This window comes from Choloepus didactylus, chromosome 2 (genome assembly GCF_015220235.1).
Source record: "Choloepus didactylus isolate mChoDid1 chromosome 2, mChoDid1.pri, whole genome shotgun sequence".
NCBI lineage: Eukaryota > Metazoa > Chordata > Mammalia > Pilosa > Megalonychidae > Choloepus > Choloepus didactylus.
In genome coordinates, this window is record NC_051308.1 from 1,596,055 (window position 1) to 1,617,082 (window position 21,028).

The 21,028-nt window shown below is 38.5% G+C and overlaps 1 protein-coding gene across 5 annotated transcripts in view; it reads right to left on the reverse strand.

Moving 5' to 3' along the window:
* Positions 1-982: 982 nt before the first annotated feature.
* Positions 983-21,028, reverse strand: part of KATNA1 (katanin catalytic subunit A1) — a 62,268-nt gene continuing 42,222 nt past the window's right edge. For 4 of the 5 annotated variants that reach the window (XM_037819239.1, XM_037819248.1, XM_037819243.1 and 1 more), the window contains 8 exons: positions 19,876-20,056; positions 12,932-13,053; positions 11,735-11,840; positions 10,621-10,779; positions 3,290-3,416; positions 2,590-2,724; positions 2,167-2,293; positions 983-1,343 (listed from right to left, as the gene is read on the reverse strand). In XM_037819239.1, the coding sequence (XP_037675167.1) occupies positions 1,145-1,343; positions 2,167-2,293; positions 2,590-2,724; positions 3,290-3,416; positions 10,621-10,779; positions 11,735-11,840; positions 12,932-13,053; positions 19,876-20,056 (1,156 nt within the window). In that variant the 3' untranslated portion in view covers positions 983-1,144. The remainder of the gene's footprint in view (positions 1,344-2,166; positions 2,294-2,589; positions 2,725-3,289; positions 3,417-10,620; positions 10,780-11,734; positions 11,841-12,931; positions 13,054-19,875; positions 20,057-21,028) is intronic. The other variant, XM_037819265.1, reaches the window with a different exon arrangement.

Here is a 21,028-nt window from a genome sequence, read left to right on the forward strand (position 1 = left end):
CATTCTAAAAATAATGCCCAAGGAAGTGGTGGCTTAAAAAAAAACTTTAGATTTAGACTAAATAAATATGTAGGGGTGGGGCAAGGGTGACAGGGAATAATGTTCCATTTTGCCTTTTTATTGAGTAATAATAATGGCTCTGTGAAATGAGTCCTATCTCCATGATACAGAATAAATAATAGCATGCAGCTTACAATTCGATCCTACACTCAGCTAGTACAACTTGGTATTTTATGCTCTTCCTCATTCCCTAAATTGCTAGAAAACATCAATTCTAACTGCAAATGATGACAGGGTCTTATTTCATCCAGTAAGCATAGGTGGTAGATTTAGAGAAAGGAAAACTTTCAGTGGCTCTCTGGCCAATTAGAGAATGTAGGCTTTGCATCTTGTTCTGGTTTCTCTTCTGTAGGATGGGATGATTCCTGTTTTGTTTTGTTTAAGGTAATCATAAATGGACCACTAACTATTATATTTTGTTTTAATGACACATGGCATCCATGAGTTCCTGGGTGCTCAGCCAGTGAAATGAGTCTAATTAGAGTACAATGAGTAGTACAAGTTTAGAAATAACCTCCTTGCCTGTAGCACAGCCTCTTACACAGACAGAATAGTCACGTAAGTTGTATCCTTTTTAACTCCTTTGAAATGCCCAGTAAAATGAAGGGTCTTTAAAGCTCTCCTGGGAAGAGGGGGAAGCTAGCATGACTAGGAGGTAGGAAATCACCTCGGACCTGATTCATGCTTCCACTGGCCATGTGTGTAAAAGTGTCCAGGAATTTGAGTTCTACTCACTGGCACCCATGGAGCTAGAGCCACTCTTACTCTCCTCTCTCGAAGGAACAGCAGCAGCAGACGGTGGGAGAGAAGACGCTATTCTCAGAAGTGCATCTAAAGACAGTTTTGAAGCTAAAAATAATAGCATTTCTGTTGTAACATTTGTGGTTGAAATAAAAATCAGATAATGCCAAAGTAAAACAAATTTGCATCTTAAAAAAGTACCTTTATTTAAACAGAATCATAAGGTTTAAAAAAATCTTATCATGAAAGTTTAAAAAAATATAGCACTCAATACAATGAAAATACTACATTTAATTATTATTCAGACATTTAAGGCAGTTTCTCACAGTTTACATGCGAGAATTCAGCATGATCCAAACTCAAATATCCATTTCTCGTATCTTTCAATGTCCGCAGCAGAAACTGACTTAGAAACCTTTTTTAAAGCCATTTCAAAATCCTCCATAGTTGTAGGCATATGCATTTCTTCTCTTGAAAGATTTCGGATTTCTTCTGGGGTCAGACCTTCAATACGCCTTCTCATTGCCATCAAGGATGCATCCCTAAAAAAAATTAAATTTTTTTTTTTTAAAAACTTACCTACATAGATATTTTGATTAAATGAAGGAAAATCTGTGACTAGAAAATTTTTCAATGCCTGTGTTGTAAAATTCTCTAACTGATGATCTTAGTACAGATACATGTGTAGTATTACATAGAATATTTTATCTATCCTGATATTCTCAAAGTCTATTCTGGGTTGTTTTTTAGTAGTTATATCTTCTATAGTGAAATATGTTAATCAATTTAAATAAACAATACTGAGCATGAAGTCCAAGAAAAAGTAAAAGGGTTCAACAGGGAAGGTAGGAACTGAATTTCAGCAACCTTGCTGATAAGCATCCAAGCTAATACTTCGGTTACGACAAAACCTACTTGAAGCAGCAAGATCCAAGACAGTTTTTTTTTTTCTTTATATTGCTCTTCCTATCATCTTGGGTAACCTACACTGAAAATGAGATTGTATTCTCTTTGGATACGCCCCATAATGTCTTACAATCCTGTTTTCTACATAACAATATAGGGAAGGAATGCACCAACAATTTTCTTATCCAAGATAATTACTGATTTTCTATTTAACGCAAATTGTTCTAACCTTAGCTTCTTAAACTTGTAGCTTTCAAATGAACTGCAAGTTCTTCATGGACATGTAAGATATCCAGATATCTTACCAGCACCTGTTAACACTAACTTAAAACCAAAACTTGTGTCTCCAGCTATAAACTGTAATGGGTGGTCTTTATTTTTCTTTTATCTTACCTCAGCATTCTAAACATAATAGAAGTTTATACCCATACAAACCTATGCTTCCAAAATAATTCATACCTGCACACGTTGGTAATGTCTGCACCTGAATAACCTTCCATGTTTTCTGCTATATTTGCAAGGTCAACGTCATCAGCCAATTCCAGCTCACGTAGACTTATTCGTAGTAGCTCCTCTCTGCCTTTTGCTAATAGTAAAAAGAGAAATTTTAAAATGTAAGCCTTCAACGTAAACATAGGGTATCATCATTTCTCAACTCTGTGAGTTTGAAGATTCAAGAGGCATTCCTTACTGTTAATTTCCTAGTACCTAGAGCTTTAGGCTCTAGATCTAGCCAAATTGAAACAGCCAGAGTGGTTAATGTAAGGAAAGATACTCAACATCTGTTTGTTAAAAGAAAGTTCATTAACAGAATTTGAGATTTCTACATACAAACACCTGAAAGTTAACATGAACTTTTGGATGAGCTTTGAATGAAGATACCTGATGGTAATGGAATATAGATTCTTTTTTCAAGTCGTCGTCTTAAAGCTTCATCAATATCCCAGGGAAAATTAGTAGCTGCCAGAACCATAACCATCTTGGAAGGGTCATCATTTTCAGAAGCACCGCCAACGCCTAAAAGAAGGGTAAGGAGGAAGGGGAAAAAAAAAGTTTATACAAAATGAAGCCCAGATACTTAAGGACCAAATATTTGGCACATGACAATACAAAGTCATACAATCTCTGAAGTCTCTTGAAGACTTTTAAAGCTAACGTGAAGTAGTCCAAGAAAAATGAGTTTTTATGATATGCAAATATGACTCAAAAGAGATCTAATAAAAAGACCAGCTCAGTTCAGCTACCTATCAGCTAAAAAAAGTCTTCTAAACCATTTAGGTTGTTCTCTAAATAACGTCTATTTGCATTTATTTCTATTTCACAACTAAAAGATAGGACATTTTATATAGCAATGGGGTCTGAAACTAGCCATCATTTCTGGGGTCACCACTGTCATTGTACCAGATTTATCACTTACCAATCTCCAGGAACTAACCTGGACTTTACTACTTGCTGCCCCTCTAGTAAGAGGGTTGTCTGGTAGGAGTCAGGAGCCCCTGTGAGAAGCCTGGGGCTAGCCCTGCGGCGGCGCTTGACCCACCACTCCCAGCCACCCACCCCGAGTCTGGTCATGTCCACACACCATCCATCTGAACAAGCAACTCTGCCTTCACCCTCCTGCTGGCTTCGTGCTCTTCAGACGTCCCTCTGCGACTGCAAATGGAATCTATCTCATCAATAAATATGGTGGCTGGAGAATAAAATCGAGCCTAAAGGAAGAAACAGTGCAATACCAGGTTTTCATTTTATTTTACAATAATCTACAAGTTAGCAATTAGAAGACAGCTGAGCATCCTGCCGTACTGGGCACCTGTCCCTCTGTCCCTAATATTGGGGATGGAGGATAGAATTGGAACGGCTGAAATATAGCCTCTTATGCAGACTTACAATTAAATATTATATGACAATATTTTTTGTTCCACTTAATGTAACTGGCTGTTAATGAGTGACATAAATACAGGATTATCCAAAACTCTACAATGATATGGATAATCACAGTGGGAAAACATTTACAAGTACAGGTAGGTGTTCTAGCTAAAAAAAATTTTATTGGGAAGAACCATTACCTTAATAAAATCATATACATGCCCTCTAAGACATTCTAATTATATTGCCATTTTCTCCCTAAGGCTAATACATGTAGATTTTTGCCCTCTTAAGTAGTCAATTAGAAGAGTAAATTTATACGGCCCACATTTTTTTCACTGAGATAAAAGTCACATAAAATACACCATTGTGTACAATTCAGTGGTTTTCAGTAAATTCATAATGTTGTGCAATCACCATCACGATCTAATTCCAGAACATTTTCATCATCCTAAAAGGAATGTACCCATTAGCAGTCACTCCTCATATCCCCCTCCCCGCCAGCCCTTGGCAACCAATAATCTACCCTTCTGCCTCTGCAGATTTGTCTATTCTGGACACTTCATATAAACAGAATCATACCATATGTGGCCTTTTGTGTCTATCTTATTTCACTTAGCCTAATGATTTCAAGGTTCATCCATGTTGCAGTATGTATCAGAACTTCATTCCTTTTCAAGGCAGAATATTATCAGCCATGAAATATAAGTTTATAAAAATATGTTTATTTTTGCACCTTAAGTGCTGTTCTAGTTTGCTAATGCTGCCGTATGCAAAACACCAGAGATAGATTGGCTTTTAAAAAAGGGGGTTTATTTGGTTACAGAGTTACAGTCTTAAGGCCATAAAGTGTCCAAGATAACACATCAGCAATTGGGTACCTTCACTAGAGGATGGCCAATGGTGTCCACAAAACCTCTGTTAGCTGGAAAGGCGCATGGCTGGCATCTGCTCCAAAGTTCTGATTTCAAAATGGCTTCCTCCTAGGATGACCCTCTCTAGGCTGCAGTTCCTCAAAAATGTCACTCTTAGTTGCACTTGGGGTATTTGTCCTCTCTCAGCTTCTTCAGAGCAAGAGTCTGCTTTCAATGGCTGTCTTCAAACTCTCTCTCATCTGCAGCTCCTGTGCTTTTTTCAAAGTGTACCTCTTGGCTGTAGCTTCTCTTCAAAAGTTCACTCTCAGCTGCACTGAGTTCCTTCTGTTTGTCAGCTCATTTATATGGCTCCACTGCTCAAGGCCCACCCTGAATGGTGGGGCCATGCCTCCATGGAAATTATTCCATCAGAGTCATCACCCACAGTTCGGTGGGGCAAATCTCCATGGAAACACTCAAAAGAATCACAATCTAATCAAAACTGATACATTTGTCCACACAAGATTACATCAAAGATAATGGCATTTGGGGGACATAATACATTCAAACTGGCACAAGTGCATTCCTTCCTCAAACCCAAGAACAGAGAATAATAATCTCATCATTAAATGCTAGGCCTCAGACAGCATTTACTCTACTAAATAGCTTGTAAAACTCAACAGTATCATTTTACTTTTGGGATATTAAGGAAGCAGTTTATCATCGTACCTAAAACTTTCTTGTAAATCATTTTTACAACATTCAAAGATATACCCAAATTTACAGAAACACTGCACGGAAAATTTGAACTTAAATGATGACAAAGATTCCTCAAAACAGAATTTGAGTGAACAAACATCATTTTAAAGGTTTTTCTCAAAATAAAAGTAAAATAAAAACGGCAGGTGGACATTATAGACTTGAACATTTAATTGTATTGAGTCTATCAATTCTTTTGGACCAAGAGGGTATAATCTAGTACAATGTTGAGAGGCAACTGTGTTGATAGCAATATGCCTTCAAAATATGGAGTCTATTAACTTAGAAAATTCTAATATTTAAATTTCACTTTTTTTTCCTAGTTGAAAAGTTGAATTCTAAGTCATCTCGTCCCTCCAAATTTCATTTTTAATATAGTTGTTACTTGGGTTTTAGGTATAAAAAAATGTACTTACTTTACAAGAACTGTAGAGAGGGAAAAAATAAACTGATCTTTAAAACACCCAAGAAAATTCTCAATTGGAATTCTAGCTAGGAACCATCTAACAATAGAATCTACATGGACAAAATTAAATTTCAATGTATTTGACGCTGCTCCAGGGAAACACCACTAGGCTGAGTTTTCCCAAAACTGGGGGTGTGTTAGATGGGTAGATGGCATGTGCAGAATTGGCTTTGGGTTAACCCGGAGAGTCCCATGGAGAGTTCTGTAGTGGACACCAAGCATTTCTGCCTGCACAGCATCCCTTCTGGTGGAAAGAGAAGCCTTCTCTTTCATTTGTAAATCATCCCTCTTCCATTCTTCCACTATTTCAAAAGCGGCCATGCAGCTCCAGGGGTGTGACTGAGGGCTGCCCACCAGGTCACTCTAATACCCAACCACAAAGAAGGTTCAGGCGTGGGCGTGTGACCCAGTGAACTGAGAAGCAAGTGCTGACTTCCCTGGGATTCCCGTAAGGACTTCAGCTTCTGACGGCCATTGCAGCCAACACTAGGGCCTACATAAAAGCAGAGCCAGCCCAGAAGTACACAGATAAAGGTCAGCAAGAAAGCTTCCTGAGGACATGTGCACAGCTGGACCAAGCTAGACCTACAAATATAAAATGTAACTTCTTTTGTTTAAGCTCATTTTGCTGGATTTCCAACACTTTAAAATGAGATTTCTCAATAATACAATAAAAATTAAACTGTTATTTTCTTGTGTGTATATGTTACCATGCCATGGACAGATTTTCACAAACTCAAGTGGTCTTATTTAAAATACAGGCCATGAAGCATGCTGAAAATCCCCTACACCGGTATGTATATATTATGTCCCCCAGAAAAAGCCACGTTTTTTGATGCAGTCTTGTGGAGGCAGACGTATTAGTATTGATTAAGTTGGAACGTTCGGATTTGGTTGTTTCCATGGAGATGTACCCCACCCAACTGTGGGTGATGACTCTGACTGGATAACTTCCATGGAGGTATGGCCCCGTCCATTCAGCGTGGGCCTTGATTAGTTTACTAGAGCACTATATAAGCTCAGACAGAAGGAGCGAGCTTGCTACAGACAAGAGGGACACTTTGAAGAATGCACAGGAGCTGAGAGAGGAGCTTCAGCTTACAGAGACATTTTGGAGATGGCATTTGAAAGCAGATTTTTGCTCCAGAGAAGCTAAGAGAGGACAAACGCCCCAAGAGTAACTGAGAGTGACATCCTGAAGAGAAGCTGAAACCTAGGGAAGAACGTCCTGGGAGAAAGCCATTTTGAAACTAGAACTTGGAGCAGACACCAGCCACACGCCCTCCCAGCTAACAGAGGTTTTCCGGATGCCACTGGCCTTTCTCCAGTGAAGGTACCCTTTGTTGATGGACACTTTATGGCCTTAAGACTGTAACTGTGTAACCAAATAAACCCCCTTTTATAAAAGCCAATCCATTTCTGGTATCTTGCAATCTGGCAGCATTGGCAAACTAGAATATCCCCTTTGAGGGATCCTGGGGTGGGGGTAGGGGGGTGGAGGAGCACATCTCAAAACCATCCTCTACAGAGATGTCAAAACCAAGGTATGGAGAGGCAGTACAACTGCTTCATGAGACAGTCCACGTGACAAACAGAAAAGGCCAAGCTGCTTTCAGATATGAGCCCTAACCATCAGTTAGTCACAAGGGCAGAAGCTCCAAAATGTAGCCCTGGTGTGTGACTGAGCCACTCCAAGATGAGCAGGTAGGCAGTTCTCTAATGATGGATTGTGATTTTCCCAAGCAACATCAGGGATACGATATGCCTTCATAAACCCTTCTATAAAAAATAAGCAATGCAAATTAGCACTTAGTAAGAGGCTTCCTCCACAGAAGAAAATGGTCATTTTTCTTAAATATAAAACACTGTGTTAAAAAATAGACCAAATAATTCTTAAAGAGTAACAGCTAGTTAAGCCCTTCTGGGTCAGTCTTATATTAAGCAGTTTACATGCATTAGCTTGTTTTGCCTTCATAACATTACAGAAATAGGTCCTGTGTTATTTATCCTTTTCTTACAGATAAAGCAACTTGGAGGGTCAGAAAAGGGGAGTAATTTGCCCACAGTTACCCAACTAGGAAAGTGGCAAGAGAGCTTTGAACCCAGGCCACCTGACTCTAAACAGATTCCTCACCAGACCATATGTTCTATTTAGCTTACATCTTTTAAAGGCTTAGTTATTGTAGAATACATTTGCTTTTTTCCTGAAACAATGGGCACACTGATTTATCAAAATGATATAAAGAAGTTCTCCATTAGATTGCTATTGTGCTAAGAAATAATAATAAGCTATCAGGTACATGTTAAAATTTGCATTCTGGTCTATGGATTATCAAAGTAGAAGAAGAAAGAAAAAGGGAACTGAAACAGGAAGAAGTCCTTCGAGAAAACAGAAAATCTGCTATTGTTTTGCTAGGTTTGTTTTATTTTGAGCCTAGAAAGGAAGCTATTAGCCTGGTCACCTAAGGCTTCGTCCAGTATTGTTAAGAATTTCAGGCTTTGTCACTATCTCCATGGTAAGCATACCCTGTTCTAACACTTCTACCTACACTATTTCTTCACTGAGACAAGTTAACTTAGTGAAGCTTAAAGTCTGAAGTCTAAAAGCTGTTGAGTTGAATCCAAACATTCTACTGGATGCTGATGAATTACATTTCTCTTCCTACTAGTATGCAGATGTGTCGAGGTGGAAGAAGGAAAAAGAAACTCAAAGTCAGAAAAACTTAATCCAAAGATCAAGTCATTAAACTCAAGATATTTGGTGAGGTTAACAGATTGGAGAGCATCTAAGTTTCAAAACTATTTATGATTTCACCTTTCAGCCTTAATGTTATGATACTGTGTCTTACTTTCCTAGGGCTGTCTTAACAAAGTACCACAAACATGGTGGCTTGAAACAACAGAAATTTATTTTAGTCTCACAGTTCTGGAGGCTAGATGCCTGAAATCATGGTGTCAGAACATGGTGCCATGTTCTCTCCGAAGGCTCTAATGGACCCTTCCTTTCCTCTCTTAGATTCATCTGGTGCCCAGGCAATCCTTAGTGTACCTCGGCTTTTGGTACATCACTCCAACTTCTACCTCCTTCTTCACCTGGCTTTTTCCCATGTATGTGTCTCTTTATCTTCTCCTCTTCTTATAAGGACACCAGTGATTGGATTTAGGGCCCATCATACTCCAGTATGACCTCCTATTAACCAATGACATCAGCAAAGACTATTTCCAAATAAGGTCACACTGTGAGGTTATGAGTAGACATGACTTTAGGGGGGACACTGTTCAACCACTACATACTACATTTACCATATTATAACTAAGCCTATTCATTTAAAAAGCTTAAGAATAATTTCAAAATCCTACAGCCAAGCTCAGCAGATATGAATGTCAGTATTACTGCATACAGCCACTGTCAAAAAAAAAAAAAAAAAAAGCTGAAAAAGAGCCCAGACTTCAACTAGTGATATGAATGAAGCAGGTCTGGTTAAGACCAGGGCAAGCCAGGCCAAAGGATAAAGGTTGAAACTGATTGTGTTTTAAAACTTCAACTTTCATATGAGACCAAGGGAATAGATATCTATTTGGTACAGGATCTAAATTTTCTGAATGGTACAACCCTACAGTCGATTTGTTCAAACACCACAATTGCGTGGAACTTTGAATAGGGAGTGAGATACAGCAGGTTAGTATAGGCTGGAGTGAAACAGTGACACATCCTAGAGTAATCTGGGCAGATAATAAAAAATATATTTACAGCCTCCCCCTCCCCAGCCCCGAGGATCTGGGGAAAGGTGCGGATGTCTTGGACATCCTCACCTGGACTGGTGTTGATGTTGTCACAAACATTGGGACTGGCGGTTTGATGTGCTGAGCCCTCGAGCATGGGACTTGCCCTTATGAAGCTCATTACCACAAAGGAGAGTCTAAAGTTGTATGTAATGGTGCCTAAGAGTCTCCCCCTGAGTACCTCTTTGTTGCTCAGATGTGGCCCTCTCTCTCTCTGGCTGAGCCATCTCGACAGGTGAACTCGCTGCCCTCCCCCCTACGTGGGACCCAACTCCCAGGGGTGTAAATCTCCCTGGCAACGCAGAGTATGACTCCCGGGGATGAATGTGGATCTGGCATCGTGGGACTGAGAGTATCTTCTTGACCAAAAGGGGGATGCAAAATGAGACGAAATAGTTTCAGTGGCTGAGAGATTCCAAATGGAGTCGAGAGGTCACTCTGGTGCACATTCTTATGCACTATATAGATAACACCTCTTAGGCTTTAATGTATTGGAATAGCTAGAAGCAAATACCTAAAACTACCAAACTCCAACCCAGCAGTCTGGACTCCTGAAGACAATTATATAATAATGTAGATTACAAGGGGTGACAGTGTGATTGTGAAGACCTTGTGGATCACACCCCTTTTATCTAGTGTATGGATGAGTGGAGGAATGGGGATAAAAACTAAAGGAAAAATGGGGTGGGATGGGGGGATGATTTGGGTGTTCTTTTTTCACCTTTATTTTTTATTCTTGTTCTGGTTATTTCTGATGTAAGGGAAATGTTCAGAGATAGATTGTGGTGATGAACGCATAACTATGTTATCATACTGTGGACAGTGGATTGTATATCATGGATGATTGTATGGTGTGTGAATGTATTTCAATAAAACTGAATTTAATTAAAAAAAAAAAATCCTACAGCCAAAACAAAAACAAAAACAAAAACAAAATCCTATAGCTTCTGAGTAATGGTAATCCCATAATGTGAGCATGCCCACAAACTAGCACAGATGAGGGAAGGAGACAAAGAGAAACAAGTTATTTATATTAGTAAAGGATGTCAGCTTTCAAGTGCACAGAAATCATATACTGTGGGCAAAATGTCATCCGGCTTAGCTATTTTTTATACTGGAGATAGTTACAACTCACTTTCTTCCCTTTCAGAGGAAAGAATCATTAGAGCTGTCTCAAACATTCACCATTTCAAACAGAAGACGAACAAGCTTCTCAGACTCTCCTCTGTATTTGGAAGTAAGAGTTGATGAAGAGACATTGAAGAATGTTGTCTTGCATTCAGTAGCTACGGCTTTAGCAAGGAGGGTCTTTCCAGTGCCAGGTGGGCCAACCATCAACACTCCCTGTTGGGAATACAATAGCATAAACAAAGGATTAATCTGACATCTCCCAAGCTGGTTTTACTTGTTCTAATTCACAACAATGTCATTACCAAATACCAAATTTCAACCAACTTATATATAATATTTTAAGACCAATAAAAGACAAACAGAAAGATAAACAGACAACAAAATCATGATTTCCTTTTTCCAATATTAAAATTTTGGAACTCAGAGATGGAAAAAAGTAGTTTATAAGATCAATACTCTAACTCAGACACCACCAATTTAGGTATATTCCGTGCCAGTCTTTCTGCCCAAATTAGGATATTTTTTAATATAGTTGTACTCAAAGAATACCTACAATTCTGCATCATACTGTCACTTAACATTTAAAAGATTTTATAAATATTAGCAATAGTAAGTGCAAAGTAAGTCATTAGCATATATTTTCTAAATCCAAGAAAGGTTTCCTGACAGGCTCTTTTCAGTCAAGCCATGACTTTAAAAAGTACCCATTAGAGTCCTGTTCAGAGGACATTATTTTGCAACCTTTGAAGTAAAGAGCCTGCCACGTTACCTTTTCTTTTTTTGAAGTGAAAACATAGCAGGTATTTATTAATTTCTTAAGAACAATTCCAAAAAACACAGGATACAAAACACAGACATACAAAATGGAGTGTTTTTGCACGGGCTGACCAACTAGTTTATAGTTGTAAATACATTTCCATTCTAAATTTGCCGTGTATCCAACTTTCCAAAGGTCACATTGTACCTATTCCTTATTCCAGGGATCTGGCAATAGCTTGTGGACTAAAACAAAATTAGGAGTAACACCAACACATACTTTTTAAATTTAAAATATTCTTTACCTAAACCACTCTCTCCCCACACCTCTCCCAATACAGATAAACAGTGGCTCCATATAGCAATACACTTGCCATTCACTTTGATAATACCATAATACTAATAAACTTACCTTCCATGGTCTCCTAATGCCCTTAAAGAATTCTGGCATCCACATAGGTAATACCACAGCTTCCTTAAGCAACTTCTTAGCTTCTACTAAATCAGCAATATCATCCCTGAAAGAGAAGACATTTTATCAACAATCCCTCAGATTATATATTTAACTCCATGTAGCTGTTTCTGCAATTCCCCAGAAGCACAGGATTTTATATTGCTGCCAGATGCCAAGCCCCACACAGGTACCAGTGAGTGAACACACAGGGCTGAGGCCCACCATGTCAACCAGCACACACAAAGAGCATCATCTGAGTCTCAAATCTTGGGAGTAAGGATGTTCAGCTTGGCTCATTAGAAAAGAGGCCTATGAGACCACTTGTAAGGATGATCCCTTCCATCTCATAAGTTCCTGCTCTCCTGATGCTCTATCCGTCAACAACATGATTTAGAAACAAGGAGTCCATTAGAAAAACATAAAAGAAAGAGTGCATAAAGCAAAGCAAGTTCTAACATTGCTGCTTTGCCCCAATTCTATTAAGAGGAAGACACCAAGGTATCACACCAAGGGTATCATAGAGATTACAATGAAGTCATCCCAACCATGAGTACAGCATCACTACAAGTAGTACACATGGCACATTTTATTATGAAAAGAACATCCTTTATTGTAAAAATACATATTCATTATATAAATATTGAATTAGAAAAATTATTTTCAAAAGGTCACCCAAAACCACACCTAATAATCCTTAAAATTTTAAAAGAAAATATGTAACAGAATGTACCTGAATTAGTGAGAAAACGAGCTTTTAAAAATAACTTGTTTTAACAGGTTACAGTTCTGTGAATAGATGTAATATTAAACAAAGTTAAGAACCAATGCTCCAAGTAATGGGGAAAAAAGCAACATCTACAGGAGAAACCTTTAGATAATAAGCAACACACATGCATAAAAACCACTGGCTCTTCACCATTGATTTCGTAAACAGAGGATGACATTTCTTACCCGCTTTGTACCTAAGAAGTAAGGTGTCAGGCAGGCCCAAGAGCCTGGCCTGGAGTGCAGTCTTCCACACTGGATTATGCCCATGCTGGGGGCAACTGGTTCTGACTCCAAGCTCCGATCTTTGGTGTGTGCCCACATGAACCCCATTTCCAGTTTCAAAAAAGCATCATCGGCACCCAATTATTTTGATGTGATATGACTTACCATCGGATATTAGGATTCTGAGAAATTATATCTCTTTCCAAAGCTTCCACTAAGTCCTTATCATATCCAGTAGAGTCAAATTTATTTGTCTCTGGTTCTGTAATTGCAGCAGGTGATTTGTTCTAAATTGGGAGAAAACATAAATTTCTGATTGATTCAAAAATCCTATTTTATTTCTGTTGAGTCAGAAACAAAGACTAAACTCAAGTGATATTTTTTAAAAAGCTAAAATAATAGCACAATAAGAACAGAATCAAAGACTCTAGGTCATCCTTCTATGACTATCAGTTTAACATTCAGTTTGTTTTTACATAAAGAGAATGACGGATAAAAAAATGTTAAAGAAAAATAACAAAAATAATGATACATACAAGTGGAGAGAATCCAAAAACTTAATACTGAGAATAACTTTGGTCATGATTATCAGAAAGATATGGCATCCATCTCAAAGCTTTAAATGTGTTATGGTTAAAAACAGATGTTTTACTTTACCAAGACTACAGCTCACTCTTTAAGCCCTATTTGATTCCCATCAATGCTCCTAAAAACGTCCCTTTTCACTATTTCCATGCCCTCCAAAAGAGACATCTCAGTCCTTAGGAGAGAGATTCTCCCATTCTCATCACACATTAGGGCCACACTTCCCAAACTGTGTATTATAGTGACCTGGGGTATCATAGCAACTGCACAGGGGCACTGAGGGACATTTTCAATGATGGAGGGAACACAGCGGTATCTGTGGACCACTGAACCACCAGTTTGTAGTGGCTTGCACTTTCAACATTAAGATTGTCATATTCATGACTAAATATACAAATATAAAAAGTACAAATATAAAAATGTTTTTACATGGGGGAGAAAAAATGAATGTCAACCTTGCAAGGTGTTGAAAAAGGGATGGTACTGAGGGAAAAAATATAATCACCCCAAACTGGAGTCTGTAGTTAAGCGTAACTTATAATGTTTCCACTAAATGTAACAAAGGCAATATACCAAAGCTCAATGTCTATGAGAGGAGACTATAAGGGATGGGTATGGGATTCCTGGTAATGGTGTTGTCTAACCTTATTACTGTATTGTATTGTATTGTATTTTAATTTTTTTATTATTCTTAAATAATGAATATGTTCAAGTGCAGACTGTGGTGATCAATACATAACTATATGATGATTCTGTGAACAACTGATTGTAAACTGTGGATGACTGTATGGTATGTGAATATATCTCTAAAAAACTGCAAGGAAAAATACAGACAGAGGGATACAAGTGCTGGAGAAAACGTGGCGAGAGGGATGTACCTATCCAGTGTTGGTGGGGAAGTAGAATGGTGTAGCCTATCTGGAGGACAGTGTGGTGGTTCCACAAGAAGCTAAGTATATGGGTGCCATAACGTCCTGCAACTTCATTATGTGGTATATACTTGGAAGATCTGAGAGCAGGGATACGAATGCACATTTGCACACTGGTGTTTATGGCAGCAGTATTCAGGATTTGTAATGGCTGGAGGTGGCCTAAGGGGACACTGACTGATGAACAGAATGGTGAACTGTGGCATATGTTGACAATAGAATATCGAGCAGCTGCAAGAAGGAATGAAGCTGTGAGACATACAACTAGGTGAATGGATCGTGAGGACAGCATTTTGAGTGAAGTATGCCAGAAACGAAGAGACAAACGTAACACCTCACTGATATGGACTAACTATAATGTGTAAAGTCTGAGAATTGAATCTTAGGGCACAGGTTATCAGGGGAATGCTTCTTGTAATGGCTCCTAGATTGTAAGCTCTTACAGCAGTCACATCTATTCCTGAGTTGTATTCCTCAGTCAAATTCAGAGATGCTGAGCTCTTTGTGTATACCCTGGTCAGTCTCTGGAACTTTGGGTATCTGTGTGACACTTGAAACTCAGAGTTAGAGCTCCACAGCTATGAATGTCAGTATTACCTCATACAGCAACTATTTAAAAAAGCTGAAAACGAGTTCAGACTTCAATTAGAGATATGAATGAAGCAGATCTGGTTAGGACTAAGGCAAATCAGGCCAAAGTGTAAGAGATGATACTGACCATGTCTTAAAACTTCAACTTCTGTGTGAGACCAAGGGAAGAGATGTTTATTTGGTGCGGGATCTGTATTTTCTGTAGCACACTAAATAATTTAACTTGTATGGCCAGTTTATTCAAACACCATAATTACATAGAACTTTGAATAGAAAGTGAGATCTGGTAGGTTTGTATAGGTTAGTGTGAAATCCTGATACATCTTAAAGTAATCTGGGCAGCAAATAGAAATGTATTTGCAGGGTCCCCCTGAGGAACTGGGGAAAAATGCAGAAATGTTGGACTTCCCCACCTACATTACTAACATTCTCACAAACATTGAGGACTCCCAATTTAGTGGGCCAAGCCATCTATCTTGGGGCTTGCCCTTTTGAAGCTTGTTACTTCAAAGGAGAGGCAAAGCCTACTTATAATTGTGCCTAAGAGTCTCCCCCAGAGAACCTCTTTGTTGCTCAGATGTGGTCTCTCTCTCTCTAAGCCCACTCGGCAGGTAAACTCACCGCCCTCCCCACTACGTGGGACATGACTCCCAGGGGTGTACATCTCCCTGGCAACTTGGGACATGACTCCAGGGGATGAGCCTGGACCCAGCATCATGGGATAGAGAAAATCTTCTTGACCAAAAAGGGGAAGCGAAATGAAACAAAATAAAGTTTCATGGCTGAGAGATTTCAAATAGAGTCAAGAGGTCACATTCTTATGTGCTATATAAATATCCCACTATAGTGTATTGGAATAGCTAGAAGGAAATACCTGAAACTGTCAAATTGCAACCCAGTAGGCCTTGATTCTTGAAGACAACTATACAACTAAGTAGCTTACGTGGCATGATTGCGTGACTATGAAAACCTTGTGGCTCACACTCCCTTTATCCAGTGTATGGACAGGTGAGTAAAAAAATGAGGACGAAAGTTAAATGAAAAATAGGGTGGGAGGGGGGATGGAATGCTTTGGGTGTTCTTTTTTCACTTTTATTCTTATTTTTTTGGAGTAAGGAAAATGTTCAAAAATTGACTTTGATGATGAATGCACAACTAAATGATGGTACTGTGAACAGCTCATTGTACACTGTGGATGACAGTATGGTATGTGAATATATCTCAATAAAATTGAGTTTTAAAAAAAAAAAGATTGCTACATTCCTCTCAATGAAGCTGGGTTTTTGGCATTTTCTATGACAGAATGTATGGTGGGAAAATCAATGTGTAATAGGTCAATGTGGGTGGGATGTTCGTTCTGATTCCAAAGTTAAGAAGTTGTGCAATGCCCAACAGGTATTAAGTTATTAGGACATAAGCACTTACACTACATGGCCAAATAAGCTTCTGGTAATTTACATATTCAGTATCCAAAATGAACCTAAAAGATTCAAGGAAATAATTGTGCAATACTTATAAAGAGAAGAAATGGGTTATCTTTCCTTCTAAATATTTATGAAGTTGTTATTCATTCACAGATATTTTACCAGTATCTATTCTGTGCTAACAGCTGCAGGAATAGAAAGAAGACACTGCCTTAACTATCACGAACGTAAAATGTAAACTGAAGAAGAAACAAACAGAAGGCGCATTCTAGTTCTTTCTCTTTGTTCCCACATGAGATAATGCTGAGGGAATGTTTGCAGACAAAGCAATAAGTTTTTTGTTCATCAAATTGAGCAACTTCCTCTCTATTCCCACTTTTCTGAGAGTTTTTATGGGTGTTAAATTTTGTCAAATGCTTTTTCCTTCATCAATTAATACAATCATATGATTTTTTTTCCTCTTTAACCTATTAATATGGTGAATTACAATGATCAGTTTTCAAATATGGAACCAGCCTTGCATACCTGGAATAAACCCACTCTGCCCACCCTGTTGATGAGGCCGGTTCCCCATGGGTCAGGCTCCTTTCCGACTCCATGTCACCCATACACCATGGCCCCAGACACACCCTGGCCAGGAAGTACTTCACCATTTACTAGCCCTCATCAGCAACAATGGTCTTGCCTCACCTCAGCTAAGGAAAGGTGGAAAACATGGATCTTGATTACTAAGTATTATCAGCCTCTTAAGCACTAAAAAGCTTTAAAAATCTTTATTTGTAGAAATGGCTGAGAAAATATTGTGGAATGATGAGAAGTATTAAGTTGATACACTCCAAAACAACTGCACACACCCAAATGTGCTTCATGTGCACCCCTGATGTACTTGATAAAAACATTTACTTTTTACAAGAGCTGCTAAAGAAAGTGAAAACAACATTTTGTTCCCAGCCCTGCCAGACATATAAGCAGACTTTTTTGTCTTCAGAATTCAACTATTTGGGGTATATATCTAGGAGTGGAATTGCTAGGTCATATGGTAATTCTATGTTTAACTCTTTGAAGAAACACCAAACTTTTACACAGTAGTTGCATCATCTTATGTTCCAACCAGCCATGCACAATAGTAAGCAAAACAGAATAACCTCTGTCCTTACAGGGAAGCTATTATGTCCCAGTCAGGCTGTAACTTTCTGTCTACTGCCTATAGTCCAGACTCATGCTTGGCTTTCTTTGAAGATCCATCACTATCTAGCCCAGCTCTACCACTCCACACTTCTCTCTTCTCCCCAAGCACACCCACTATCCTAACACAAACTTATTATCACTCTAATCAGAACACAATCGTCATCATTCTCACTGTCTCTAGGCTCATATTTCCTTTTCTCTACTCCATTTAGAATAGACCAATTTAACAAAGAAAGATTGTCAGAATGCAATGATAACTGAAAATAACGGGCTACTTTATAACTCCACTTACGGTAAGAAAAAGAAATCACTCATAAAGAAGATGGGCCAAGGAAGCCTTGGTACTGACAGACTCCACCAGACCAGACTTGTTAGCCACCTCCCCAACCCCTGTTATCCTTTCAAGAATGAACACAGAAAAACTGTTAGGAAAGTGCAGCAATACAGGACTACAGGATTATCTGGTGAGAGAGACTCAGAGAGTTAGCTGGCCAGATTTAAAGGAGGAAGTCAATCTCAGGGTGGGGTGGGGAGGGGAAAGTAAGGCTCTTAGCACAAAACCAAGAGCTAACAAGGAAGGTGGTTGATTAAAGACTTGGCTTTGCTTGTTATTGCTTGAGGTTCTCACACAGAATTAAAAAGCTAGATTGCAAATCTAGGAGAAAGTGTGAAGCAAGGACTGATGTAATGTTTTGGGAAAGAGCTGATTGGAGCAACATTGGGGGGCTTTCTGTTTTGCTATCCTCAGTTGTCTCTTTTGCACAGGTAGTGTGGATGGGGTCCTTTTGGCACAACAAGCTAGACAAGTTACCTTGTATTTTACTACACTGGGCTGGGATGGGAACGGGAGAAGGTTGGGGAAGGAGAAGTAGAAGAGATGGAAGCAGAGGAAATAATACTGAGTTCTTAGATTTTTATATGTGTCTTACTAGGACAGTACCAATCCTCAAAAAATATCCATTAGCACCAAACTCTTGGTTTTTAAATTCCATTATCCATCTGAAAGGAATCAGGGCTCCCTAGAAAACTGGGCAATTCTAGGAACAGGACAGGGGAAATATAAGATAAGTCTGGGGAAATATAAGATAGCCTCTCCTACTGTGCCAGAAAATGAAGTCCTCAAAAATCAATGGGGACATGTCAAAAAGAAATAGGCTACAGCTTCAAAGGGCACTCACTCCTCAAATCTGGAACAATTTAAGCATCAAAATAATAATGATAGCAACAGACTAAAACTCACTGACTAAAATAAGTCCATACTGATATAATTAAATAAAAAGGAAGAAGGCAAATCTTTTCCTTACCATAGAATGCCAATTAATTAGTATCAAAGAAATAATGGCATTAGAAAATCATGAGTTTTCCCATCATCATAGTGACAACTAGTTTGGGCCAAGAATCATCATTGAATGCTAAAATGTGTAGGTGAAAGTCTGATAAGAAACAAGATTTCTACACAGCATCAAAGTATCTCCCTACAAATTATTATAAAGGGAAAAATAGTAACTCTACAGCGGACAAACCCTGCAGACAGCACTTTAACCAACCAGTAAAGGGACAAATAAACATCATGTGCCTCTTCATGTGATACATTAGCACTCAAAGGCAAAACATCACTTCAGCAGTACTGCTGCCAAAAAAAATGCATAACTTTAATCTAATCATGAAGAAATATAAAACTAACTCAAACTGAGGGACATTCTATAAAATGACTGGCTTGTACACTTCAAATATGCTAGGTCAAAAAAAAAAAAAAGAAAGAAAGAAAGAAAAGAAAAAAGCTAGGTCAAAAAAGACAAAAGAAAGGATGAAGAAATGTTCTTAGATTAAAACTGACTAAAAAACACAAGTGATGTAATGGGTGATCCTGGCCTGGGGAACAAAACAGCTATATGTAACATCATTAGGACAATCAGTGAAATTTGATTTAGGCCTTTGGATCAGATAATAGTACTCTATCAACATAAAATTCACTTCTTTAGATAACTGTATTGTGTTTACATAAAATGATATACTAGCATTTAGGAAATATCCTCTTAAGTATTTCAAGGTAAAGGGTCCTAATATCTACAACTTAATCTGAAATGGTTCAGGGAAAAAAATGTAACCAGAGAAAGCAAATGATGATGCTAGTTAAACTGTCCTTATACTATTCTACACTATTCTTGCAACATTTCTGCAAGTTTTAAATTATATTGAAAGAAAATTACAAAAAACAACCAAAAATATTTGTCGAATGGTGAACGGGAAAAACATCCAGCTGAGGTGGAGCACTACTTAAGTTTTACTATTGCTCTGGCAAATGGTTAATGACTACAACTTAATAAAATTTGTACAGTGTTCACTGTTAAGGTTGACGAATATTTCATTTCTGAAACACAATAACATTTACCTTTTCCTCTCTTCCTTTATTCTGTTCTCTCTTTTCCCGACTACGCGCTGCTTTCCCTCTGTCACTGTGAAGACTCTGTGCAGATGGACGATGAACTCTGACAGCTGTACTTGGACGGTTACCATGTGGCTTAGGGTCACTGCACTGAGGAGACTGGCGTTTTCTAGGGCCTGGTGAGGGTCTAATCAAACACAAGGTCAATACAATCCTAATCAACTCCTGCTGTTGGTCCAAATATGAGGCACACACACACAAGTGTGCAAACCAGCAGCTACGAAGGAAAGAGGCCAAGGCAGAGATGAAACACAGGACAGGACTGAATAAAGTAAAGGACACCGAGCCTAAGACCTAATGGTTAAATTGGACACAGCAGTCTGTGGTGGTTTACAGAGAGGAAAAGTAGCATGAGATTAGTAGTAGTAACAGAGTTACAACTGATGTGTGGTGCTTTATATTTACATACATCATCTCATTTCACATTTATTTCTGTGGCAGAACACAGACCTCTCAAACATTAGGCTCCTGTTACACTCTGAGACTTGGCTGGAGCCTTTAAAAAGGAGTAATAAAATGGGGAGAGGGTCCTCTTCTCAAATACTACAGAGTACAGGTAAGCAAGAAGATACATAAAACCAAGTAAGTATACTAGAAGGTACAGAAAAGGACCTAGTGCAATGGGAATAGCCTCATGCAGACGGAAAATTAATTGGGCCTGGAAATACAGAATCTGAATTGAACAAGAGGGTGCAATTGCAGACAAGAGAACTGAAGAACAAAAAATTCAGAAGAAGCATGATCTGTGTAGAGGATTATAAAGAAAACAACCTGATAGATAATGGTGAGCATCAGATGATACTGAACAGATGAAGTGGTTTGGCAAGTATAAGACTGGAATGCCAGTTCATAGCATTTGCTTTTTATCTAAGTGCCAACAAGGAACACTGAACAGGCTTTAGAAAGATGAGACTAAAACAAAAGATATACTGTTAAAGGAAACAAAGAAAGCAGGCACATCAGCTTATAGGACACAAATGTTATCAAGGCACAAGATTAGGGTCCAAGAGACACTAAAAAGACTCTCCTAGATATGGGAAGCTGAGGAAATTGGGAGGATGATGGGAACAAACCAAGGTACAACTGGAAGTGAAGATGG